The sequence below is a fragment of the Aotus nancymaae genome, unplaced genomic scaffold (assembly GCF_030222135.1).
Source record: "Aotus nancymaae isolate 86718 unplaced genomic scaffold, 86718_ANA_hifiasm-v0.15.2.pri h1tg000057l, whole genome shotgun sequence".
Lineage (NCBI taxonomy): Eukaryota > Metazoa > Chordata > Mammalia > Primates > Aotidae > Aotus > Aotus nancymaae.
The window spans coordinates 35922553-35949923 of record NW_026988471.1 but is presented as its reverse complement, the minus strand read 5'-3'; the positions used below and the strand labels follow the sequence as shown (position 1 = coordinate 35949923).

Below are 27371 nucleotides of genomic sequence, written 5' to 3'. Positions count from 1 at the left end.
GCCGATATTGTACCACTGCACTACAGCTGGGTGACAGCAAGACTCTGTCTCAAAAAAAAAAAGAAAGCAGCGTTTTGTTGAGGAATAATTTATACACCATAAAATGCACAGATCTTAAGGGTATACTTTTTCGTTTTGACAAATGCATACACCTGTGTAACCTATAAGCCTATAAAGACATAGAACATTTTGTTCCTTCAGGCTCCTTTCCAGTCATTGACTCCACCCTATTGAGCAGAAGCAACCAGCACTCTGAGCTCTATCACCATAGCTTAGTTCTTCCCATTTTTTACCTTCATGTGAATGGAATCATACAGTATAGACTCTTTTGTATTTTATTCCTTCATTCAAAATAATGTCTTCTGGAAGAACTTTGTTTGTTGCTCATACCAGCAGAGAATTCCTTTTTATTGCTGAGTAGTAGTCCATTGTATGAATATGCCACAATGTGTTTATCCATTCTTCCGTTGTGGTCCTTTGAGTTGTTTCTAGTTACGGAATATTGTGAATAAATAGGCTATGAACAGTTACAAAGCAAGTTACCTACTGGGCACTATTGTAACTGCTTTACCTGCTGCATCTCATTTACCCTCACAGTCAAACTCTGTCGTTGATACTGCTGTTATCCTCATTTTATAGCTGAGATTATTCCCATGTTGATAGTTAATTTAATTTAATTTTATTTTATTTACTTATTTTTTTTTTTGAGATGGAGTTTCGCTCGTTACCCAGGCTGGAGTGCAATGGCGCGATCTCAGCTCACCACAACCTCCGCTTCCTGGGTTCAGGCAATTCTCCTGCCTCAGCCTCCAGAGTAGCTGGGATTACAGGCACGTGCCACCATGCCCAGCTAATTTTTTGGATTTTTAGTAGAGATGGGGTTTCACCATGTTGGCCAGGATGGTCTTGATCTCTTGACCACTAGGATGGTCTCGATCTCTTGACCTCATAATCCACCTGCCTCGGCCTCCCAAAGTGCTGGGATTACAGGCGTGAGCCACCGTGCCCAGCCCTATTTTATTTTTTTTTTAGGACAGAGTCCTGCTCTGTCACCCAGGCTGGAGTACAGTCGCATGATCTTGGCTCACTGCAACCTCCAGCTCCTGGTTTCAAGCGATTCTCCTGCCTCAGCCTCCCAAGTAGCTGGGATTACAGGCACTTGCCACCATGCCCAGCTAATTTTTTTGTATTTTTAGTAGATACAGGGTTTCACCATGTTGACCAGGTTGGTCTCAAACTCCTGACCTGGTGATTCACCCGCCTTAGCCTCCCAAAGTGCCAGGATTACAGGTGTGAGCCACCACGCCTGGCAGATAGTTAATTTACACAGAGGATTCAGCTATTCAGTGGTACAGATTTGAACCTAGGCAGTCGGACTCCACAAATCTTGCTAATAAATAGACATTGTTGTGTGATGTAAGATGTTTTGGTCAAATGACTTTTTGGGGCTTTAGAAGGCTGAATATTTATGTAAGGAGAGTAACAATGGTAAATATATTTTGGTCTCTTTAGAATTCTTCAGAAGAATATGGAAAGGAAGTGGACCTCTACGCTTTGGGGCTAATTTTTGCTGAACTTCTTCATGTATGTAACACTGCTTTGGAAACATCAAAGGTAAAATGATCTCAAAGAAAGAAATAAGAAAAATTATTGACCACCACCTTCAAAGTGCTGCTGCAGACAGTTCTTGCTCTCACATGACGATGGGCTTGAGCATATTAGTATCTGACTGCAAATGAAATATGAATTTTCTGTCTTTCAAGGTTTGGCAAAGAAAGACCAAAAACTTTGTTAAAGAGCAAAAGCTTTGGTCTTCCCTGGAAGGTGGTACATCTCATAAGACTCTTAAGACTTGAGTCAGTAAAATTTTATTGATTAACCGCTTTGTGTAAGACACTATACTAAGTGCTATAAGGGTTGCAGAAATTAACAAGCTTTGGCCAGGCACAGTGACTCACGCCTGTAATCCCAACACCTTAGGAGACCAAGATGGGCGGATCACTTGAAGTCAGGCCTTTGAGACCAGCCTGGCCAACATGGTGAAGCCCCGTCTTTACTAAAAATACAAAAATTAGCTGGGTGTGGTGGCATGCACCTGTAGTCCCAGCTACTCAGGAGGCTAAAGCATAAGAATGGCTTGAACCCGGGAGGTGGAGGTTGCAGTGGCCTGGGTGACAGAGTGACATTCTTTCTAAAAAACAAAGGAAGCTTGTTCTCAAGCTTATTTTCTAAAAGAGAAGATAATATAAGAAAATGCCATAAGCATTTTAGGAGAAGGTATGAAGTCTGTGGAAGCAGCCGGGAGGGACATCTTTCCAGCTGTAGGGACTTAGGTTTCACGGAGACACTAAGCTGAGCTCTGAAGGATCTGTTGGATTCTAATAGCCTAAAACAGAAAAGGTAATTCCAGCCTGGAGGCGGGAATGTACAGAGTGTATTTGGGGACAGCAGGCAGTGTAAGTTTAAGTTGTATTGGAGTGTGTAAGTTACAAGGAAGTAGTGGTTGTTGAGAATAGAAAGATAGATTAGGCTAATTTGAGCTAAAAATGTGGAATTTCTTGCTTAGGCAGTGGGGAGCCCACTAAAGACAGTAGGCAACTGGATATCCTACTTTTTTTTTTTTTTTTTTTTGCCCAGGCTGGAGTGCAATGGCACAATCTTGGGTCACTACAACTTCCGCCTCCCAGGTTCAAGTGATTCTCCTCCCTCAGCCTCCCAGGTAACTGGGATTATAGGCATGTGCCACCATGCCTGGCTAATTTTTTTGTTTTTAGTAGAGATGGGGTTCCATCATGTTGGTCAGGCTGGTCTCGAACTCCCTACCTCAGGTGATCTGCCCACCTCGGCCTCCCAAAGTGCTGGGATTACAAGTATGAGCCATGGTGCCCAGCTGGATATCCTACTCTTAAACTCAGGAAAGAGAACTTTCCTGGAGTCAATAACCTTATCCTCTGTAAAACAGTTAGAACCTACCTATCACATAGGGTTCCACAATGCATGAAGGGAGATCATGAAGATGATACACTTAACACTTCACATCATACTGCAAGGGTGGTTATTAGAGTTGGGGTAGGATGTTTGTATTAGAGCATAGGGTAGGGTGAGAGAGAAGGAATCCTGCTTGCTTCTTGGCTAAAGAGACTTTCCCAAAAATCTGGAAATATCCTACATTTCAGGTATCCCCAGCCTTTAATTCTGTTTGTTTTTCCTCCCAAGTAAATAATTTCCTAATATATGCCTATCTTTTTTTTTTTTTTTTCAGTTTTTCGGAGACCTACGGAATGGTATCATCTCAGATATGTTTGATCAACGAGAAGTAAGCATTTGAAAATCATCAGAATTTTATTTATTTCAGTGTTCTATTTCTTACTATTGACTCTCACTGTCATTACAGAAAACTCTTCTACGGAAATTACTCTCAGAGAAACCTGAGGACCGACCTAACACATCTGAAATACTAAGCACCTTGGCTATGTGGAAAAAAAACCCAGAGGAAAAGGAACGAAATACATATTAGAGCCCTTCTGAAAAAGTATCCACTTCTGATTTGCAATTTTCCTTGAATTATCTAAAATCTGCTAGGAAATATCAATAGATATTTACCTTTTATTTTAATTTTTTACAATATTTGCAGAAAGGTTTTCTTCTTTTCGCTTCAGAAACATTCTTACATTTTACTTTTTCATAAAAAATTATAACATTGTTCTCTGCCTCACATAGCTTACAAGGCAGTTGGAGAAATATGGTACCCATAAAAAAAAATAAGTGATGTACAACCACTTTGGAAAATAATTTGGCATTATCTAGTAAAGTCGAATCCATGTATATCCACAAAGCTATCAATTATATTCCTACATACATGCTTATAAGAATGTCCATAAAACCCTATTTATAATAGCCAAAAGAACACAGAGCAACCGTAATGCCCATCAAAAGAAGAGTGTATTAAAAAAATTGTATTCACACACAGGATTACTATATAGTATTTAACACAACTAAATTACAGCCGGATGTAATAACATAACACAAAACATCTCTCAGGAACATAATGTTAAACGAATGAAGCAAGTTTTCAGAAAATATATCCAGAATAATTCCATTTATATAAAGGTCCAGAGGATGCAAAACTAAATCATTTTGTATAGGAAACCAAACAAATGTGATAAGACAACAAAGCAAAGGAAGGGAATGAGAAATATTAAATTCTGGATGATGGTTATCTTTGAGGGAGGGGAATGATGTGATTGGGAAGGGGTCTTTCAAAGATAATGGTAACTTCCTTAAACTGGATGGTAGGTCTACTAGCGTTTGCTGCATAGTTATATATTTTATCTTAAATATATTTTGTATCTATTATAATTACTGCTTTGAAGACAACTGTCCTGTAAGGCAGTAGCTACGAACAGAAAATAGTCCAAATAGTCCAAATAATCCATCGGGTGGGGGTGAGATCACTTCCTACTGAGGACAGGGCTAGAAGTGACAGTCCAATGGGCCTTCCAAGTATATGTGAGGGTGTTAGATGAGTAGAGAGGATACCACCCAGGAAGTCTGGACAAGGGGACTGGGGTGAGTTCTGGAGAAGGTATATTTGAGGACCATGGGGTATGCTAGTTTTGTTGTCCTGAATTGCTGTGGAGAATGCTGAAAGATAATTTGGATTGCATCTTAGAAGACCTTGAGGGTTAATTTTAACTTTAAAGTAATTGTTTTCATTTGTTTCGTATTGCTTTAAATGGATACTTGAGGATGGATAGTTTATAAGGGAAAGAGATTTCTATAACTTACAGTTCTGCAGGCTGTATGAGAAGCATGGCACCAGCATCTGCTTCTGCTCAGGCTGCTTCCACTCATGGCGAAAGGTGAAAGGGAGTCGGATGTGCAGAGGTCACATGGTAAGAGAGGAAGAAGAGATCGAGGGAGAAGGTGCCAGGCTCTTCTTTTAACAACCTGCTCTTGAGGAAACTAATAGATTGAGAACTCCTTGCTTCCCCTCCCTGGTACACCCCACCCCTAGGCATGGCATTAATCTATTCATGAGGGATCTTCCCTCATGACCCGAACACCTCCCATCAGGCCCCATCTCCAACATTGGGATCAAATTTCAACATGAGATTATTATTATTATTATTATTTTTAATTGTACTTTGGGTTCTGAGGTACATGTGCACATCCTGCATCCTGCAGGATTGTTGCATAGGTATATACATGCCATGGTGGTTTGCTGTCTCCATTCCCCACCTCCCCCCGCCTTGCCTACATCAGGCATTTCACCCAGTGTTATCCCTCCCCATCTTCCCCGCCCCCTCACTGCCCCTCCCCGCCCTCCCCCACCTCACCTAACCCAGTGAGTGTTGTTCTCTTCCCTGTGCTCAAGGGTTCTCATTATTTATCACCTACCTATGAGTGAAAACATGCGGTGTTTGGTTTTCTGTTCTTGTGTCAGTTTGCTGAGAATGGGGGTTTCCAGGTTCGTCTGTGTCTCTACAAAGGACACAAACTCATCATTTTTTATGGCTGCATAGTATTCCATGGTGTATATGTGCCACATTTTCCCTGTCCAGTCTATCATTGACGGGCATTTGGGTTGGTTCCAGGTCTTTGCTATCGTAAACAGCGTCGCAACGAACATACGTGTGCATGCGTCTTTATAATAGAACGATTTATAATCCTCTGGATATATACCCAGTAATGGATTGCTGTATCGAATGGAATTTCTATTTCTAGATCCTTGAGGAATTGCCACACTGTCTTCTATAATGGTTGAACTAATTTACACTCCCACCAACAGTGTAAACGTGTTCCTATTTCTCCACATCCTCTCCAGCTTTTTAATGATCGTCTCCAGATTTTTGAATGATCGCCATTCTAACTGGCGTGAGATGGTATCTCAATGTGGTTTTGATTTGCATTTCTCTAATGACCAGTGATGATGAGTTTTTTTTCATATGTTTGTTGGCCACATATATGTCTTCTTTTGAAAAGTGTCTGTTCATATCCTTTGCCCACTTTTGAATGGTTTTTTTTTTTTCTTGTAAATCTGCTTTACTTCTTTGTAGATTCTGGATATAAGTCTTTTGTCAGATGGGTAGGTTGCAAAAATTTTTTTCCATTCTGTTGGTTACCGGTTCACTCTAATGATTGTTTCTTTTGCTGTGCAGAAGCTCTTAAGTTTAATGAGATCTCATTTGTCTATTTTGGCTTTTGTTGCCATTGCTTTTGGTGTTTTAGTCATGAAGTCCTTGCCTGTGCCTATGTCCTGAATGGTGTTGCCAAGGTTTTCTTCTAGGGTTTTGATGGTGTTAGTTCTTATGTCTAAATCTTTAATTCATCTGGAGTTAATTTTTGTATAAGGTGTAAGGAAGGGGTCCAGTTCCAGCCTCCTGTATTTTGGTAGCCAGTTTTGCCAACATGATTTATTAAACAGGAAATCCTTTCCCCATTGCTTGTTTTTGTCCAGTTTGTCAAAGATCAGATGGTTGTAGATATGTGGGGTTGAGGTTTTAGGGGATAAACATCCAAACTGTAGCAGCAACCAGCTACCATTCTAAAACTGCCTTGTGATTTTAGAATTTTTGAAAAGGGCCAAATTTAGGTTAAGTGAAAATACAGTAGGAGAAAATACTTTTATAAAGTCTTTAAAAAGTGCTCATAAAAAGCAGTCAATACATTTTTCAGGTAACGTTCATCAATAGATGCTAAAACTATTGGATGAAAAGTGGTTGTGGAATAGGATCTTCACAAGAATTTAAATATAATCCTACAGAAGATATGTCAGTTATACAGAGGAAAATGTGCCTGCCTATACAATGGTCACCACAATAACCAAGTGATTCAATTTAGTATCACTCAAGGTAGAACACCGTAACATGCCTCTACTGATGTAATTTAAGAATTTTACCTAGTTTATTTGCATAAAGTGTTTAACTGGAATTTAATCATGAGAAAATTACTAGACAAATCCTGAATGTATTCATTCTATAAGATAATTGACTTGGGCTTCTCAAAAAGTCAGTGTCATGAAAAAAAGAAAGAGAGACTTGTGAGATATAATGACCAAATCAAATGCTTGAATCTTTATTGTATCCTGGATATTTAAAAAGGCAAAAGCTAGACACAGTAGCTCATGCTCATTATCCAAGCATTTTGGGAGGTCAAAACGGGAGGATGGCTTGAGCACAGGATTTTGAGACTAGCCTGGGCAGCATAGTGAGTCCTCATCTCTACAAAAAAATCAGAAAATTCGCTGGGCATGGTAGTGTGCATCTGTGGTCCCAGCTACTTAGGAGGGTGAGGTGGGAGGATCACTTGAGCCTAGGAGGTCAAGGCTGCAGTGAGCCATGATCATGCCACAGCATTCCAGCCTGAGTGATAGAGTGAGACTCTATCTAAAAAAAAAGAAAAAAAAAAACAGCAAACAGCTATAAAGACTTGCGACAATTGAGAACATTTGAATATAGACTGCATATTAGATAACAATGTCAAATAACTGTTTTCTCAGGTGTGATAATAGTATATGCAGAATATGTTTTTATTTTTTATGTTTTTGAGACAGAGTCTCACTCTGTCACCCAGGCTGGAGTTCAGTGGCACGATCTTGGCTCACTGCAACCTCTGCCTCTGGGGTTCAAATGATTCTCCTGCCTCAGCTTCCCAAGTAGCTGAGATTGCAGGCATCTGCCACCTCGCCTGGCTGATTTTTTGTATTTTTAGTAGAGGCAGGGTTTCACCATGTTGACCCAGCTGGTTTTGAACTCCTGACCTGGGGTGATCCATCCGCCTTGGCCTCCCAAAGTGTTGGGGTTGCAGGTGTGAGCCACCAAACGACACCCAGCCAAAGTAAGAATATTAAAATGAGGTCAGGTAAAGATAAGGCTACATTCTTACTAATTGGCCAGCTCATTTAGTGTTTCTTTTTAATAGAGCCTCATTAATCAAAACCAGATATTGTTTTTTTTAAAAAAGACTTCTCTCCACCCAGAACATTTTCAAACCTACAGAAAAGTTCAAAGAATACAACAACAAACACCTATATATCGTCAACTAGATTTACCAATTGTTCCATACCCTCTTTCTCTCTCCATGTTGATTTTTGCTGAAAATTGAAAGTTACAGATATTACGACACATTTGGCCTCTAAATATTTTTGCATGTATTGCCTAAAAATAAAACATTTTTGGCTAGGTGTCGTTTGGTGGCTCACACCTGCAACCCCAGCACTTTGGGAGGCCAAAGCGGGTGGATCACCTGAGATCAGGAGTTCGAGACCAGCCTGGCCAACATGGTGAAACTCCATATCTATAAAAATACAAAAATCAGTTGGGCATGGTGGCGGGCACCTGTAATCACAGCTACTCAGGAGGCCAAGGCAGGAGAATTGCTTAAACCCAGGAAGCGGAGTTTGCAGTGAGCCAAGATCATGCCACTGCACTCCAGCCTGGGTGACGAGTGAAACTCAGTCTCAAAAAAAAAAAGATATATATATATTTCTATTCTTATAAAACGAATATAGCATTTCTTAGCAAATTCTATTTATTTGTGAGTATATATTTTCCTGGCTTCAAAAATAAAGTAAAAAATATCCTCTTACTCAGAGGAGGACAGGGACAAGAGCCTGGGACCTAATTTGCTAATTAAAATGCATATACACACACACATATACACAGAAATTTTGAGAACCATTTTAATATAGTTGCCTCACTAGAAACATACCTTTTAGGGAATTTTTATCACTAAACCACATATTATTTAAATATGTACATGTTTACATAAATACATACATAAAATACACATGCATATTTAACACTTATGTTAAATATATTCAATGTATATACATATGCACACAATATATGCATATATATGTGTGAGTATGTAATATGTGTGCATGTGTGTATATGGCCAGCTATATAATTTGGGGACTAAGGGCAAAATGAAACTGTAGGGCCCTCGTTCAAAAATTAGGTGTGGGGTGCTTCTAAGCACGGACTTGTGCAACTGTACAGGTTGCATGTCCGTGAAGCCATCCTGTGTGTGTGCATATGTGTGTGAATATATATGTATTTTATAGAATACATATATATGCATGTGTGTATCTGAGAAGAAATATTTAGAACAGTACATACAAGCTTTTCCAGGTCTCTAATACCTGTTAACTAACTAGAGACAACTCAGAACATCCATTTCCCACTGAGTGTTCACCATAATTTGAGATTCTTGGTGTGTTAACATTTCATTATGGAATATTGAATAATTTTATTATTATACTTAAATTTTTATGATGTTCAAACATATACAAAAATAGAATGAAACTCTACCCATCACCCAGCTTCAACAAATATCAATACTTTACCTTTCTTAACACATCTAACCCCTTACTTTTTGTTTGTTTCTTTTGGTGAAGTATTTAATTGTAATTTTTTTTTTTAAGAGACAGGATCTTACTCTGTCACCCAGGGCAGAATACAGTGGCACGATTACAGCTTACTGTAACCTCAAACTCCTAGGCTCAAGTGATCCTCCTGCCTCAGTTGCTTAAATAGCTGGGACTACACGCATACACCGACACAACCAACTAATTTTTAAATTTTTTGTAGAGATAGGGTCTTGCTATGTTTCCCAGGCTGGTCACAAACTCCTGGCCTTGAGTGATTCTCCCACCTTGGTCTTCCAAAGTGCTGGGATTACAGTGTGTGCCGTACTGGAATATTTTAAAGTAAATCTCAGGTGTTACATGATTGTACTTATAAGTACTTTAAAATGTATCACTAGCAGATAAAGTCTTTAAATTTAACAAAACTACAGCATCATTGTCATGCTAAAAAAATTCAGGATTTCCTTAATTATCATATAATAGTCTGTATTGTTTCTATCTCAAAAATACCCTTTTCTTGGTTGTTAAAATTAAGATCCAGCATTGCATTTGGCTGATGTGTTTCCTTTACTCTGTAACATTTACAGCTGTGTTTTAGTTCTTCTTGGCTTTTATTTGTCCTGTGGCATTTCCTCCATTCAGGATTTGACTGATAGTGTCCCCATAGTGTCCAGTTAGACCTAGCAGCTGATTTGATCCTGGTTCATTTATTTTCCCCCAAGAATACTCCATAGGTGATGCTATATACTTTCTCTTGCATCATTTCAGGAGGAAAATGACATCTGATTGTTCCACTTTCAGTGATTTTAATACTGATCAGTGGGTTCTAGTGGTACCACCCGCTACAAAGCTTTTCACCAATCTTTCACCTGATGTTTTAGCAGCTATTGATGATTATTGCCTGGATCCATTATTTCATTTTAGGGGTTGTAAAATAATGATTTTCTGGCTCTATAAAACCTCTTGCATTTATCAATGATTCTTCTATAAGGAACTTTCTCTAAACCTGAATGGGAAAGATGGGATAAACATTTATCGATTTTTAGAGTGGGGTAGTGCCCTAGCAACCTCCAAAGTTGACAAATGAGTATTTCTTTAAAGCAAGGTATGGCCCAACCAGTACTTTGAAACAGCATGTTTAGAATGGAGCAGGAAGAAACTGTATTTGAAAGCTCAAAAGCTGAAAGACTAAGAGGGCCTGAACAATAAGAGGACAGAACCAAGAGGAGTTGGCAACTAATTGGATGTGGGGATTAAGGAAAGGTAAGCATCAAAGATTACCTCCAAGTTTGTTAGAAGGTGAGCAGCAGGATTCTGATGCCGTTAAAGTAAATGCAGGTCTCAGTCAGATGAACCCCAAGAGCCACATGTATTTGAGGGGTACTTTATTTGTCTCACACTTTTACCTGTTACATGGTTTTTAGTAATTTAGAATTTAAGCCAGTAGTGGGGACACTGTACATCTATCAACATGGTGAGGTAGAGCACGTTTGGGAGGGAAGACATTGAATCCCATTTGGTGATTGTGAGCTTGAGGTGCTGCCAGAACATTCCATTCAAGATAGGAGACTGTAGAAAATACAAGATAGGAAAGGTTTCCACTTACATGTTAACTCTGTATCCCTAAATGGCCATCCAGGCCTCAATGTCTGCGGTTCTTTATCTGTGATTATGACCTATCCAAATCCTACATTTCTTTAAAATGGTCACAGATGAAGGGGTCACAGTTGATAGATGTATGGTGACATTATTGCCTTAATTTCTAAATAACTAGAAACTGTGTAATAGGCAAAACTGTGAGGCAAATAAAATGCTTCTCAAATATGTGTGGCTCTGATGGGGTTTAATTTCTTATGGCTGCTGTAACTAACAAGTCACCACAAACTTGGTGGCTTAAAAAAACACACATTTATTCTCTTACTGTTCTGGAGTCCAAAAGTCTAAAATGAGATTCACTGGGCTGCAGTTCACTGGGCAGGGCCGTGCTTCTCTGGAGGCTTCTGTGATACATCCCATATTTAGTGTTTCCTGAGTAAGCCCCACCCATGCAGGTGTGCAGTGTTACCTGAACAGACTTTTACATTCACTGGCTGTCTCCTGTGGTTTCTACCTAAAATTCTCTTCAGTTTTTTTTTTTTAATAACAGCTTTATTGAGATACAATTCACATACCATACAATTCACCTATACAGTATACAATTCAGTAGTGTTTAGCATATTCAGAGTTGTACAACCATCATTTTTCTCACTTCCAAAAGAAACCCTAAACACATTCGTATTTACTCCATTTTCCCACAACTCTAGGTAACCACTAATCTACTCTCTATCTCTATAGATTTGCCCATGCTAGACATTTCACATAAATAGAATCATACATGTGGTCTTTTTCACTGAGTATAATGTTTTCAAGGTGCATCCCAGCTGTGGCATGAATTAGTATCTCATTCCTTCTTATTGCCAAATAATATTCTATCATATGGATATGTCACATTTTATGTATCCATTCATCAGTTAATGGACATTTGGGTTGTTTCTACTTTTTGGCTATTATGAATAATGCTGCCATGAATTTTGTGTACAGATCTCATGTGGACATGTTTCATTTCTCTAGGAGAATTGCTGGATCATATGGTAACTCTTTCCTCCTAACTTCGAATATCAAAATTATATCTATCTTTCAGAACCCAAATTGTGTTATTTCCAAAGTGTTCAAACATCTCCTGCTCAAAATGAATCTTCTTACTAGTACTCCCATTGTTTAGTATGTAATTGTTCTTACCAGTTTGTCTTAGAGCTCAGTCATTCCTACATAGCAGTTTTCTTCATTATGCTGCTAATTTCATTGTACTCTGAGAGCGGGGACAAGCTCTCTTATTCTATACCACCGCAAAGCAGTGAGTGCACTGTCGTGAAGAAAGCAGGAACTTTATATGTACTTTTGAACTGGCGGGGAATGAAAAGTTAAGAATTTTGTATGCTGGATCCTATAAAATGTGTCTAATAAATAATAATGTTCATTTTCAAATTTCAACAATTAAATGTTTAGCAAATAATACCTGAAGTAAATGTTTGTTAGACAAATGAATTTGGTATGTTTTTGTATTTATTTTGAATTTCAGAAACTACAGTATTTTGGATTTTTAATTAATAAGACATTTTAGAATTTCTAGATAGGGCTTTGAAAATAAACATAGCACAATATACACAAAAGTAAATGACAACATGGCATTAAATTTTACATTGTTTTTACAGTTTCAAATTTCGTAAGAATATTCTAAAACAAATTTTAAAATTCTTTTCAATGTTTTGGTTCCCTCAGTGTTCATTATTGTCTATTTATAAAGCCATTAAAGGCCTAAAAATAACTTTTTATTCATATTGAAAGCCTGATTTTTTTTTCCTTAAGATGAGGGTCTCTCACTATGTTGCCCAGGCTGAGCTCAAACTCCTGGGTTCAAGGGATTCCCAATCTCACCCTGAGTAGCTGGGACCACAGGCATGCACCACCGCACCTGGCTGAAAGCCTGTATTTTTATCCTTCGATAGACGAGAACAGAGGGATATCTCCCACACTCTAAGCTGGTCTAGTTCTAGTCCTAGGCCTGTAAATGTAGAGCATGATCCTGGTGAAGTCACGGGTTCCATCAGTGTTATTCTGGTATTGTCAGCATAATTGTCATCAACATATTTAAAATATTTTAGGCCACGGAGCAGGTGTGGGTTGTCCCCATAGTAAGAGGAGAAAGGGAAGCCAGTTCCTGTCTAAGTCCATTCCATCTGAAATTATCCATTTGGCTTTGGGATTTGACTGAATGTTGGTATGTTGACTGAAATGACACCAAAGTATTGCAAGGGTAAAATATGTGCTCCTCTGTTTTATTAGTAGCTATGAATATAATTACATATATATATTTATATATGTATTTTGTATATATATATATTTGTTTGTTTGTTTGAGACAGGGTCTTGCTCTGTCACCCAGGCTGGAGTGCAGCAGCACGATCTCAGCTCACTGCAACCTCTGCCTCCCAGGTTCAAACAAATATCTCATGCCTCGGCCTTCTAAGTAGCTGGGATTACAGGCATGTGCCACCACACCCAGCTAATTTTTGTACTTTTAGTAGGAATGGGGTTTCACCACGTTGGCCAGGCTCGAACTCCTGGCTTCAAGTGATCTGCCTGCCTTGGCCTCCTAAAGTGCTGGAATTACAGGAGTGAGCCACTGCATTTGGACAATTTTAATTTTTTTTTAAACAAAAAAGTAAATATTAACCAACAGCATCCAACCATATAAACTATTATATATGTGTGTGTGTGTGTGTGTGTGTGTGTGTGTGTGTGTGTATACACATTAATAAAAATAATGGTTAGTTTTCTGGATGAAGAACTGAGGCCCAGAAGTTAACTAGATTAGTGGTTCAAGCTAGGCTGCATTTTAGAATCAAAGTCAGTGATGCCCAAATCACAGTGACCAATGGCATCAGAATCTCTTGGGGTGGGATCCTTTTATTATTATTTCGTAAAGTTCCCCAAGTTAAACTTGAAAAGTGAATTGGGTCATATTAGGTCAGAGATTCATACAAGTTGTACTACTGATTATCTTACCCTAGCAAGGGTAGGTTAGTTTTTGTGATTTTCTTATGTATGCTGTTTCTAATAAAAGAGTAGGTTGATCTCTTGCTCAATACAATTAAAAGGTGAGCTATAAAATCACACAAGTGATCACAACTCTATCCAAAGAATAGTGGTGCTCCATACTTAACCTCAGCACTAGTTCTTATCCTTAGGTGCTTATCACTCATTCTTGGGACTTCAAAATAAATAATAGATATAGATATCCAGGAAACTACCTTAGACTAGATAAATCAAAATCAATCACTAGGAAAGACACCTGAGCATATGAACTTTCAAAAAAGGTTCATCATGCGGCCGGGCGCGGTGGCTCAAGCCTGTAATCCCAGCACTTTGGGAGGCCAAGGCGGATGGATCATGAGGTAAAGAGATCGAGACCATCCTGGTCAACATGGTGAAACCCCATCTCTACTAAAAATACAAAAAATTAGCTGGACATGGTGGCGCATGCCTGTAATCCCAGCTACTCCGGAGACTGAGGCAGGAGAATTGCCTGAACCCAGGAGGCGGAGGTTGCAGCGAGCCGAGATCACGCCATTGCACTCCAGCCTGGGTAACAAGAATGAAACTCCATCTCAAAAAAAAAAAAAAAGTTCATCATTTTGATGCCTCACCCTGGATGGAGCTCTCTCATAGTTTGCCACATGGTATGTCCTTAGCTGTATTCAGTAAAATTACAGGGAAGCAGATTCCAGTTTAAGAGAAAACCATGAAAATAATTTAGAGCTACCCAGTAATGGAATAGTTTTAAAGCAGTGAGCTCTGTGGCTGGAAGAACAAAAGCAAAGGTTGAATTATCACCTGCTGGGAATGGTATCAAGGGATTTCTAAATTCAGTAAGTACTTGGATCACATGATATTTGAGTTTCCTCACAATTCTTAAGTTTCTATAGCCAAAACTTCAACAGATCACATATAATGGATATAGATGTTGTCATGAAAGCTCATGATTTTACCAGAAATTATCACAGTTATTTTGTCCGTAAAATGGATTAGATTTTAGTAGTACTGATGATGGAACATTGCCTCTGACATCAGTCTTTTTCAGGGGAATACTTTTCCCCTCCTCTTCATGCTTGGATGGAGGGAAGGGAACTTCTCTTTGCTCCTTCAAAGTGAGAAGTGTAGGAAAAAGCTCTCTGAACCCTCATTCATTGCTTCCCAACAGAGAACTGTCTTATTCTATGGGAGATACTAGAAGGAACTGAGCACGTGCGGTCCAGCCCCTGATGGTTTCCCTGACCTTGAAAGCTAACTGGTCTCAGAATGCAAAGATGGGCTCTGCCCCTACAAGGCAGAGGTCCACCATTCTCTCCAATCAGTAAGAAATATTAGTGTCTGATTGGAGAAAAAGTCAACCTTCTTCCCTATTTCAGCTTATTCACTGATAAAGTAGATATTTTTCTTTTCTTGACTCCCATTTCTTATTTCTCAATTTGTTCCAAAGTGAAAGGGGAATAAGAAAGTTATCTGTTGGTCCTTAAACCGCTCAGGTATCAAAATACAGCAGTAAATTATAACTGTCCATCTCTATGATACTTGTGTTCTGAAATGGCATTGCATTATTTTTTTCAAGTCAGTGAACACTCATATTCTAAAGTACAAAAAGAACAAAACATTATATAAAGTCCCTCTTTCTTTACTGGCATAAAAAATGTGGGATTTCTAACTGCTGAACTGTCTATCCCTAGGAAATAACAACATTTTTCAAGTTTCCTCTTTATTGGGAATGATCTTAGTCATGATCTGCAGAAGTTGGTCCTGGACAATTTGAAGATAGGTCTTCTCTATCTGTAAGTTATGTGAGGGAAATGAAAGATTAATACAACTTCTATAGTAAACTATTCTAGAACATTATTTCACTATAACATGCATTTTTTGATCTGCTGTGTTTGCTACTTATTCTGCTAAGCAAACCAGAAAAGATAAAAACAATAACCAAAAATTCTTCACTCTCAAGTACAAAGTTCTTAAATACAAGTTAGCAAAGGTAGTTGGGCAAATGTGTTTGAAAGAGAAACATTTGGCTCTGTAAGACACCTGGTAAGTGTAAACCATTTCTATTCTTAAAATGAAAAAAAAAAAGGGATGGATTTCAACATATCTGATTTTTATGGTTTAGGGGTAATATTCTATCAACTATATAAAAATTACCTCTAAAAATTTAATATATTTCAAATATCTGTAGCCAAAGAAAGAAACTTTAAAAATTAAGCACAAAAAATTAATTATCCTCAGGTTATTCTAAAATTGTGTCTTTTGAAACAAAACACTGAAAAATTCCCTTTCACACATTCAGTTTCTGAAAAGTTAAATGCAATTTTAATAAAGCCTCAATTATTTCTATAGCCACTATTTAAGACATTGGTCCCACATTGCCATTTGAATGGAATAAGAAATTTCTGGCTGGCTGGCTGTGGTGGCTGACACCTGTAATCCCAGCACTTTGCAGGGCCGAGATGGGTGGATCACCTGAGGGTCAGGAGTTCAAGACCAGCCTGACCAACATGGTAAAACCCCGTCTCTACTAAAAATGCATAGCCGAGCATGGTGGCACATGCCTATAATCCCAGCTACTTGGGAGGAGAATCATTTGAACCTGGGAGGCTGAGGTTGCAATGAGCCAAGATTGCACCATTGCACTCCAGCCTGGGCAACAAGAGGAAAATTCCATCTCCAAAAAAAAAAGAAATTTCCAGCCAGGTGTGGTGGCCCATGCCTGTAATCCCAGCACTTTGGGAGGCCGAGGCAGGCAGATCACCTGAGGTCGTGAGTTCAAGACCAGCTGACCAACATGGAGAAACCCTGTCTCTACTAAAAATACAAAATTAGCCAGGCGTGGTGGTGCATGCCTGTAAACCCAGCTACTCGGGAGGCTAAGGCAGGAGAATTGCTTGAACCTGAGAGGCAGTGGTTGCAGTGGGCCAAGATCGCACCATTGCACTCCAGCCTGGGCAACAAGAGCAAAACTCTGTCTCAAAAAAAAAAAAAAAAAAATTTTCCATTGTTGCTGGGAAATGACTTTAACTACAAATAGGAGAGCATTCATATTCAGTATTTTTTAAAAGTATAAAGCATTTTCTTACCTTCATAGGCTGTTCCACACCAAATACAATACAGATGTTCTTCTCTTAAATAACTAGTCAATATTTGTAATTTTTCCAGTACCTACATATGGGATACAAGCACATTAATACTTTACATTGAACAGAACCTTGGTTTTCTGGCTCTTAGAGCATGCTGAACTAGCCCAAGGCTGCTATACTCTAGAATAGTTATTAGAAATGTCAAGGGCAGAAGTGATATATTTGAATGTGTTCCAGTTCACTAGCCACCCTGAGATTTTCACGATTCTGCCAGACACAATAAAGACTACTTGTTAACATTGAGAAAATAGTTTTTGGGTGGCCTTATTATAATCAGCATCCTTTAAAGGCCTTTTCTAATTTCAAGGCATCTAACTCTCCCAGATAAGGTGAAGGTGAATATTGCCTCCTTTTGCCATAAAAGTTCTCATCAATGGTCTCCCAATTAAGTGGAATATAGGTTTTTCAAATTGTGAATGTTTTCTACAAAATTATTATACTCAAGTAACCACAGATGTGTGTCTTCCTTTTTTAAATAATCTCCATTTCCTTTTTTTTTTTTTTTTTTTTTTGAGACAGGGTCTCACTCTATCACCTAGGCTAGAGGACAGTGGCGTGATCTCAGCTTGCAACCTCTGCCTCCCAGGCTCAAGTGATCCTCCTGCCTCAGCCTCCCAAGTAGCTGGGATTACTGGATATGCTTGCCATCATGCGTGGCTAATTTTGGTATTTTTAGTAGAGACTAAAATACACCATGTTGGCCAGGCTGGTCTTGAATTCCTGACCTCAAGTGATCCACAGGCCTTGGTCTCCCAAAGTATTGGAATTATAAGTGTGAGCCACCGCGCCCGGCTTCCAGTTCCTTTTGATTGTGTTTTTTTGTTGTTGTTTATGAGCAAGAAAGAAAAGTACCTATTAGAATCACTTCTAGAAGTTTCGCAATAAATAAAGTATAAATTAAAATAATGTACATTTGTTGCTAATTCATCAACCAAACTGAAGCTGAAATGAGAGGACAAATGGAAGCTAAAGGGAAAATTTATATGTAAGTTTTGATTTGTGGTTAATAAAATAATCCTGCAATGCAGTACCTCTCAACCAGGGGTTATTTTTCCACTCAGGGGACATTTAGTAATGTCTGGAGAGAGTTTTGGTTGTCATAAGCAAAAGTGCAACAGGTATCTGGTGGGCAGAGGCCAGAAATGCTGCTAAACATCTTACAATGCACAGGAGAGCTCCCCACAACAACAGATTACCACAGCTCAAAGTGTTAATGGTGCCAAGGCTGAGACACCCTATGAAGGAAATGGTGCCAAAACATACACTTAAATCTTCACTCTTATATTCATCTTCATCCTCTTCTTTTTCTTCTTCATCTTCTTCAGTCTCCTCTTCAAGCCTCAACCAGTACCATGCTTCCCTGGGAACCTGAATATTCTGAAAATATAGTTATTGTCAATTAAACATACTAAACATAAGAGCATGACAAATATGTTCCTGTCAACATGAATTCATTCTTTCCATACGAATTCACTGAGTGTGGCTTTAAGAGTAAGAACATTGGCCGGGTGTGGTGGCTCACGCCTATAATCCCAGCACTTTTGGAGGCCTAGACAGGCAGATCATGAGGTCAAGAGATCAAGACCATCCTGGCCAACATGGTGAAACCCACAGTGTCTCTACTAAAAATACAATAATTAGCTGGGCGTGGTGGCGTGTGCCTGTAGTCCCAGCTACTCAGGAGGCTGAGGCGAGAGAATTGCTTGAACCCAGGAGGCAGTGGTTTGCAGTGAGCCGAGATCACAGCACTGCATACCACCCTGGTGACAGAGCAAGACTCCGTCTCAAAAAATAAAACAAAATAAAAGTAAAAACATTGCACCGTGAACTATGGGGATGCAAAGTCTAATTAGAATTGTTCAATTATCTCTAAGTTCCTCCTGGCAGTCTAGCAGGAAAGATAGGCTATGGGTACAAAATAATACATACATGCTACAAAATCGTAAGTGCCATGAAATACATTCAACGTAAAGTAATACGTAAGAACAGGAAAGTAAGAGATTGCTTCCAGTAATCTATATATGAGGGAAATTTTACAAACCTTTTTGAGACTTCAAATGAAGTCATTTTATTTTTATAGTACTTGAACCCCTAAGACAAAAGCAAAGATAGAATTTATTTACTTATTTATTATTTTTTTTTGGTAGAGATGGGGACTTGCTATGTTGTCCAGGCTGGTCACAAACTCCTGGACTCAAGCAATCCTACCGCCTTGTCCTCACAAAGTGCTGAGATTACAGACATGAGCCACCATGCCCAGCCAGAAATAGAATTTTTTAAAAACCATTCAAATTTGAACTAGATAACATTCCACTTTGATTTTATTTTTGAGACAGGGTCTCACTCTGTTACCTAGGCTGCAGTGCAGTGGCACAAACATGGTGCAATGCAGCCCTCAACCTTCTGGGCTCAAGTGATTCTCCCACTTCAGTCTCCTGAGTAGCTGGGACTACAAGTGTATGCCACTACACCCAGCTAATTTTAAAATTTTTTGTAGAGATGGAGTCTTGCCATGTTATCCAGGCTGGTTTCGAACTCCTAGGCTGAAACAATCATCCTGCCTTTGCCTCCCAAAGTGTTTGGATTACGGGCTTGAGCCATCACGCCAGGCCCACCTGATTTTAATAGTTAAGACACATATTAGATACTGAACAGGAACTGAAAATAGGCTATTCTTGTTAATCAAATATTATACAGAATAGAATTTCTGCACATACTAGTTGTAGTTGATATTCAAATAAGCAAAGAACCATTAAATGTAAAATTTTATTTAAACCATTTTGTTTTACTATAAAACCCAGGGTTTCATAGACAACTCAGGTTACTATAGTAAACAAGCCATTTTTATATCAGTTATTACAGTTCAGAAGTGCACATTACATGAAAGCTTTAATGAGTAGATAAACCAGGCTTGGAGTTCTTAGTTTTTTGGTTTTTTTAAATATAAAAATATATGGGAACTCACAGTGGGTGCTAAAACACCTTACTAATCAGAAAGCTGGTAAAAGGCTTACTTTCTGGGCATCCAATTGTTGACAGGCTCGCTGGCTTCTTCTGAGATCTCCTTCTAGCTTCATTTCATCTTGCTTATTTTTAAGTCGCAGTCTAATTGAAAGAAAAAATTATACACTAAAGGTCTAGATTCTCTTTAACCATTTTATATGCCCAAGTACCAGAGAACGTACCACAACAAAGGAAATAAAACCAAAATCAGTTAAAAAATACAGCTTTACCGAAACTGTTCTGCAGCTTTTTCTTCAGCTTGGTTTTTCATGTGAATCTTTTTTCTGTAGCTTTCTAATTTTTCCTCTGCTTTCCGTTTTAATGATGCCTCGTGACCAATGCCACTTTTCCCTATTCAAACAGAAAATTCTGATGAGAAACATACTGACTTTTGCTTCAAAACATGACAATTTATGTACAAATTAAATGCAATTCTCATTTGAGTACTATCACTCACAAGTAATTTGAATACATTAATAGGAGAAAACATTAGGGTTTTTTTTAAGCCCAAACACATAATCTGATTTTTACAAAGATTATTAATCTCATCTTATAAGATAGTAATACTATATACAGCTTTTCAAGTCAGAAAAATGGTATTAGCTGTTATACTTTTATTTAAATATGATTAATAAAATACATCTTTTTCTCTTGAAATCATCCAATGTATTAAGCAAAACATTTGGTGGATAAATCTGTCTCAGAAAACTTTTCTTTTCTTTCTTTCTTTCTTTTTTTTTTTTAACATAGGCTGGTATGCAGTGGCAAAACTATGGTTCACTGTAACCTTGAACTCATGGGCTTCAGGAATCATCCTGCCTGAGCCTCCTAAGAAGATAGGACTACAGATGTGTGCCACTATACCCGTCTAATTTAAAAAATTTTTTGTAGAAATGAGGTCTTGCTATGTTGCCCAGGCTGGTCTCAAACTCCTGGCTTTAAGCAATGCTTCTGCATTGGCCTCCCAAAACAAAACACTTTTAAGACATTTCAATGGAGAAAAGCAGTATTGCATGTTCAACGGTTATAATGATTTGTCCTTCCCACATTTGTGTGGTTTAGATTTTATTTTATACACATTAAAACTTATTTTTTTTTTGGTTGAGGAGGCTTAGAAGTTTAACAAAATTTTACTGAGGGCTTCCTATGATAAGAACTGTAACAGTACCATCATAAAAAAAGTATTTATTGAGCAAATATATGTGGTAGATCTAAGTATACATTATTATTACTGGCAAATATGCTCCAAAATAGTGACATACCTGTTTTGATATTGAGAGGAATCGGTTCAACAATACCACCCCCTAAAAGAGAATGAAATACAAACTACTTTAGAACATTTTCCTCAAACTACAGGACACTGTAAGTATGCAACTTTACAATGCTCATACATATCCCTCCTGTTTCAATGATATTCAAAACTGAAATCTGAACATCAGTATTCTACATATAATCAATTACCTCCCTTGTCTTCAAATACCTAGTCTTCAAAAAGGCTGAATCACAGCCTCCTATGCCACCTGAAGGTGGAGTTTTAAGAAGGAACAACACTGATATTATTGGTGCAAGAGGGTGACAGCCTTAAGTGAAAGCAAAGCAATTACAATAAAGGAAAGAAAAACTGTTGACAGAAGTTACTATAAATATACAGCCTGTCTATCTTAATAAGCTGTTTCACTTCCTAAAAAGAGAGGTGAGAATTGAGCCTCTTCAACTGGATGGTCACTCAGGTGGCTGCCACAGGTATAGAGCAAGCAGGGAAAGCCTTGCCATCATCCTCAGTGTTGTTTCAATGTCTTTAGCCATTGCACTTCTCAACCCATCACTTATGACTATTCTTTGCTGCTTCCATTGTAAGCCACATTCATCCAGGTTGTTAGTGCCTTCAAGGCTAAGTTGGGTTGATAAGCAGCTCATGATAGCACATGTGGTATCTAAAATGGATATGGGAATATGAAAGTTCTCCACAAAGCTTGTTAATACGTAAGAGAGTAAAAAGCCTAAGTTGTTTTAATTTCTGTGTAGATAAAGATTAAAGCATCAGCTTTGGTCCTCATCCATAAGTCACAATTGGGTGGTAAGAAACACCAATTTCCACATGTGACTTACCACTCTTGCCAAGTGCCTGTCCACTTTTGTAGCCCATCTTTTGGAGCAAGGCAAACCCTTTGTTTTCACAGCCTAGTGCATTCTTCAACCCAATGTCACGTCTTTCTTGTTCTTCTTCTTTTAAAGTCTTCTGCCTGTTTTTCAAATTAGTTTCCTGTTGCTTTTCTTCTTTTCGACGGGCTTCTCGGATTTGCCTTAGCATTGGCAATCCTGGTCTGATATCTTCTCTGCATAAGGGAAAAGGTCATTTTAGATGAACCCATAGAGTTTTGTCTCTCTCTCTCTCTTTTTTTTTTTTTGAGATAGAGTTTTGCTCTTGTTGCCCAGGCTAGAGTGCAATAGCATGATCTCAGCTCACTGCAACCTCCGCCTCCTGGGTTCAACTGATTCTCCTGCCTCAGCCTCCTGTGTAACTGGGATTACAGGTGCCCGCCACTGCATGCTGGCTATTTTTTGTATTTTTAGTAGAGACAGGGTTTTGCCATGTTGGTCAGGCTGGTCTCGAACTCCTGACCCCAGGTGATCCACCTGCCTTGGCCTCCCAAAGTGCTGGGATTACAGGCCTGAGCCACCATACCCAGCCAAGTTTTTTCATAACTCTGTCCCTTACTCACCTGACAACAGTTAATATTTCAGCACTACCTTTATGATCATCTTTGTTATTATGGTATTAGAGCATAATCAGTGACCTCCAAGAATGGCTGTTTTAGTAGAAATGATGAAGGCTGGTGCCAGATTGTAGGAAAATAAAGCACAAAGTTGAAGAGATCAGATATAGTAGGTTTAGACTTACTATTTTTCTAGGATGTTGGCAATAATAAAGAACAAAGTTGAATAGTAGCTAAAAGAGACAGTAAGATGAAATAAAGGAAAAGGAGTAAATTTCCTTGGAAGAAGGCAATAAAAAGGATCAAGGGCAAAAGTAAAATGGTTAGCATTAAAAGGAGGAAGTGGCTCCTAGTATCTTTGTATGGAGACATAGGAGGTATTTCTATAAAGCAAGAAGACTGACTTTCTAAATTCACATTTAAAATCATTGTCAGGCTGGGCACGGTGGCTCGTACCTGTAATCCTAGCACTTTGGGAGGCCAAAGCCAGAGGATCACTTGAGCCCAGGAGTTGGAGACCAGCCTTGGCAACATAGCGAGAACTTGTCTCTACAAATAATAAAAAAGAAGAATTAGCCAGGCATGATGGTGCAGGCCTGCAGTCCCAACTACCTGGGAGGCCGAGATGGGAGAATCTCCTGAGCCTGCAGAGTTTGAGGCTGCAGTGAGCTGTGATTGTGCCACTGCATCCAGCCTGGCTGACAGAGTGAGACCCTGCCTCAAAAAAATAAAATAGAATAGAATAAATGTCACTGCTTAATAGTCTACATATCTTATACATATCATTACATTGGGTGTGCACATTTACTTACTGGACATTAATGAAGGAATCAGACATATAGTCCTCTTCTTCTGCCATGTTCAACTTCATATGGCTATAGTATCTACAAATAAAGTAATAATTACTTTTTTTTTTTTTAGTTTACCAATATGGAAATAAGCATTTCTGTATCTGCAGAGCTGTCTCTAGAGCTCTACTACATATTCAAGTGCCCTTTGGACATCTTTATCTGTGGACATTTCAAACTCAACAATCTAAACAACTCATTTCCTTCCCCCTCCCCCAGCCTTCTACATCCCCTGTATTTCCATAATAATGTCATCATTATCTCCTTCTTCCTTACCTCTTAATGAACCTCTGTCAAGTCTTCCTCCATAAAACTCCTCACAGACATTTTTTCTTCAGTTTTGACCACTGTTTTAGCTCAGGCACTTTTTTTTTCTCACCTGAACGATTACAACAGCTTCTTTTTCTTTTTTTTTTTAAGATGAGGTTTCACCATGTTGGCCAGGCTGGTCTCAAACTCCTGACCTCAAGTGATCCACCCACCTCAGCCTCCCAAAGTGCTGGGATTACAGGCGTGAGCCACCGCGCCCAGCCTACAACAGCTTCTTAACCAGCTTCTTAGTTGGTCTCCTTGCCTTTGGCTTCTCCTCTTCCAATCAGTCCTCTGGACCCCATCCAGAGATTTTTATGTTTATTTGCTCATTTGTTTTTAAATACAAGTCAGGTCAGGTTACTAGCCTGTTTCAAATCCTTCATTAAACCTGACCCTGTAGGCAGTGGGGGACCAGTCACTTTTGCAAAGCATGAGATGTTGTCCTTCATAATCTAACACAATTGTTCCTAAGGTTTCATTATTGAAGCCACATGACTTCTCACTGCCCTCTGAACTCAGCACAGACATTTCTTCCCTGTAGGCCAAGGCGACCCTCCCTTCAGAAAGCTGTCCTGACCACTCCAGACCTTTCTCTACAGTACTTTATGTTCAAGCTGCTCACTTGGAACTTGATATAGTTAACACCTCACTTATATGGAAATATTTTGAGGGACAGTTTCTATCCAAAATAGTTAAAACCATGTAATTATCGGCCCTTAAAGGTTAAAGCAATCATCTAGAAAAGTACTTCTCAAACTTTATTGTGTATACAAACTGCACCGAGATCTTCTTAAAATGCAGAATCTGATTCTGGGGCTGGAATCTGAGGTTCTGCATTTCTAACAGGTTCCCAGGCAATGTCAATGTTGCTAGTTCAGTTACTGAAGACAAAAGTGTAGTCACCTGTTGTAGTGCACATATACTGTTTTTTCCTGCCTACCACCTTTTCCTTTGGGAACCCGACCCTCTGCCCTTCATTGGTTCTAGTGGAGGGTGGCAATGTCAGTATCCCATATTCCCGTCGGCACGAAGATTGTCAATTACAGTACCCAATGTCCAGCAACAGGGGAGGGGATGACTCAACCAGGCAAATAACCATCTCTTTCCTTACATGATATGAATATATGGGTTGTGCGGGAAAGAAGTTCTTCATGGGTGTTTCTGAACTGGGAGTATGTAAAGCTGGGCTGTGGATGGCCATCTTCTTGACCATATGAAGGGAACTTGTCTGAGGAATGAACCCAGATAGAAAATGAGCCTAGTTTCCAAGGCTGTGGATTCTTTGATGTTGCAACTAAGCATTCTACCCCATTGCACAGACTAATACATTTCTGCATTACTGAAGCTTGCTTAAGTAGGGGTTCTGCCAACTGCAACCAAGAGTCTAGACAATTACACTGGATGAAAAAAGGACAAAAAAAGAATTACTGTACTAATTTTTAATTTTTTGGCAGGGGGACAGAGTCTCACTCTGTTGCCCAGACTGGAGTGGTGGTGTGATCTCGGCTCACTGCAACCTCTGCCTGCTGGGTTCAAGCAATTCTTGTGCCTCAGCCTCTGAGTAGCTGGGATTACAGACATGCACCACCACACCCAGCTAATTTTTGTGTTTTCAGTAGAGACAGGGTTTCGCCATGTTGGCCAGGCTGGTCTCAAACTCTTGTCCTCAAGTGATCCACCTGCCTCGCTCGGTCTCCCAAAGTGCTGGGATTACAGGCATGAGCCACCAAACCTGGCCTGATTTTTAATATTTTAATGTTTATCATCTCAACTAGATAGTGTATATCTTGTGTTAAACACAAAGACAAGTCCCCTATATCCTCCCTCCCTACCACTGCATCTCAAATATAAATTCTTAATAACCGTTTAGCTACAATGAGGATAAGAAGGGTCTTTAATATTTGTGATTTTGTAGTAACTTTCTCCTGTCAACATGTCATTCTTAAACACTTTTTAAATAACTCTAAGTGCAGAAAACACATAAGACAAATGTATAGCTTAATACATTATTGTTAGTCAAACATAATGGTTTAACACTTACCCAGTATATCACACGTTTTTATCACATTTAACCATCACTAACAACTCTACATGGTAGGAATAGTTTTTCCTATTGGAGAAATGAAGGCTCAGTATGGCTAAATGACCATTTCAAAACCACAAAGGATCCGAGTCACAGTGTCTTGCTACTGCAAATAGGATTACATTGTTTTTAAGAGACCTATTTAACTTTAAAGTGCCAGGCACATCTGAATGGGATTACAGGTTGCTTTTAAAGCTCTTTTTTTTTTTTTTTTTTTTTTTTTTGAGACGGAGTTTCGCTCTTGTTACCCAGGCTGGAGTGCAGTGGCGTGATCTCGGCTCACCGCAACCTCCACCTCCTGGGTTCAGGCAATTCTCCTGCCTCAGCCTACTGAGTAGCTGGGATTACAGGCACGCGCCACCATGCCCAGCTAATTTTTTGTATTTTTAGTAGAGACGGGGTTTCACCATGTTGACCAGGATGGTCTCGATCTCTTGACCTCGTGATCCACTCGCCTCGGCCTCCCAAAGTGCTGGGATTACAGGCATGAGCCACCGCGCCCGGCTTAAAGCTCTCTTTCTATCAGTAAAATGTACTTTAGCATTATCCATTTCCACCAAACATGAAGCATAAACTTCGCAGGCGGTATCCTGGCAGAGATGACGGAGGCTTGGACCAGAGTGATAGCAATGGAAGTGGTCGCGTTTGGGGTATACTTGAAGGTGGAGCTTACAGGACTTGCTGATGTTGCAGGTAGTATGTAAAGAACGATGTCAAGATAATGCTAAATTTTTGCCCTGAATACGTGGAAGAATGGAGTTAACATTTTTGGGGAAGTGGGAAGACTGTAGGAGTAGGTTTGTTTTCGTTTCTTTGGCGGGGCTACGTAGTCGGGAAACATGAGTGCTGTTTCAGACATATTGAGAGTCCCATTACATATATGTAAGTGGAGAGATGGACTAAGTATTTAGATCTACAGTAGAAATGTGACAAGAAACGTCTCACTCTCAACACTCTGCTCAGGAACCGCTGATCCCTTCCCTCACGCGTTCCTCCTGGCTGCAAACGTCCCACAAACGCAATCACCCACGGATGGAAAAGTGGCTGACAGTGTCACAGGGTAGTCACAGCCAGCGCACGCTGCCTTTTATCATTCTACCTGCTGTCCCCAGACCCTTACCTGACAGCTCTGTGCTCGCCCTGGTTCAGCAGCGCGCGCTGCGCAAGCGCCCACGGACCAGCGTCGGACTTCCGGGCCTCGGCTCCCACCAGTTTCCGAGAGCAGACTGAATTAGAAACTTGGGGTAGACGGGGCTAGGAG

General features: G+C 39.4%; 2 protein-coding genes across 3 annotated transcripts in view; one reads left to right on the top strand and one right to left on the bottom strand.

Moving 5' to 3' along the window:
• EIF2AK2 (eukaryotic translation initiation factor 2 alpha kinase 2) overlaps nt 1–7717 on the top strand; it is a 57165-nt gene extending 49448 nt beyond the window's left edge. The window contains exons 15-17 of the mRNA XM_064364000.1: nt 1513–1614; nt 3263–3316; nt 3395–7717. Coding sequence (XP_064220070.1) covers nt 1513–1614; nt 3263–3316; nt 3395–3517 — 279 coding nt within the window. The 3' untranslated portion in view covers nt 3518–7717. The remainder of the gene's footprint in view (nt 1–1512; nt 1615–3262; nt 3317–3394) is intronic.
• A 4091-nt stretch (nt 7718–11808) lies between these two features.
• Nucleotides 11809–27322, bottom strand: GPATCH11 (G-patch domain containing 11). Of its 2 annotated transcripts, none has more exons than XM_012475550.2 (9): nt 27231–27322; nt 23680–23751; nt 22260–22486; nt 21413–21454; nt 20381–20501; nt 20162–20252; nt 18411–18524; nt 17088–17169; nt 11809–15792 (listed from the first exon to the last, which is right to left on the bottom strand). In XM_012475550.2, exons 2-9 carry the CDS (start codon nt 23736–23738, stop codon nt 15737–15739), a joined length of 792 nt encoding a protein of 263 aa, XP_012330973.2. In that variant the 5' UTR covers nt 23739–23751; nt 27231–27322; the 3' UTR covers nt 11809–15736. The 2 variants fall into 2 exon arrangements, with proteins under 2 accessions (XP_012330973.2, XP_064220069.1); XM_064363999.1 differs by lacking the exon at nt 27231–27322 and adding an exon at nt 23324–23416 and having other exon boundaries at nt 23680–23742.
• Nucleotides 27323–27371: the final 49 nt, after the last annotated feature.

Excerpts from the sequence above, each read along its gene's own strand:
- GPATCH11 (XM_012475550.2), bottom strand. The coding sequence starts at position 23,738 with ATGAAGTTGAACATGGCAGAAGAAGAGGACTATATGTCTGATTCCTTC. Across the intron at positions 20,502-21,412 it reads TCCTCTCAATATCAAAACAG|GGAAAAGTGGCATTGGTCAC; the intron begins GTATGTCACTAT and ends CTGTTTGAATAG. Across the intron at positions 15,793-17,087 it reads GTGTGGAACAGCCTATGAAG|ATAGAGAAGACCTATCTTCA; the intron begins GTAAGAAAATGC and ends CATAACTTACAG.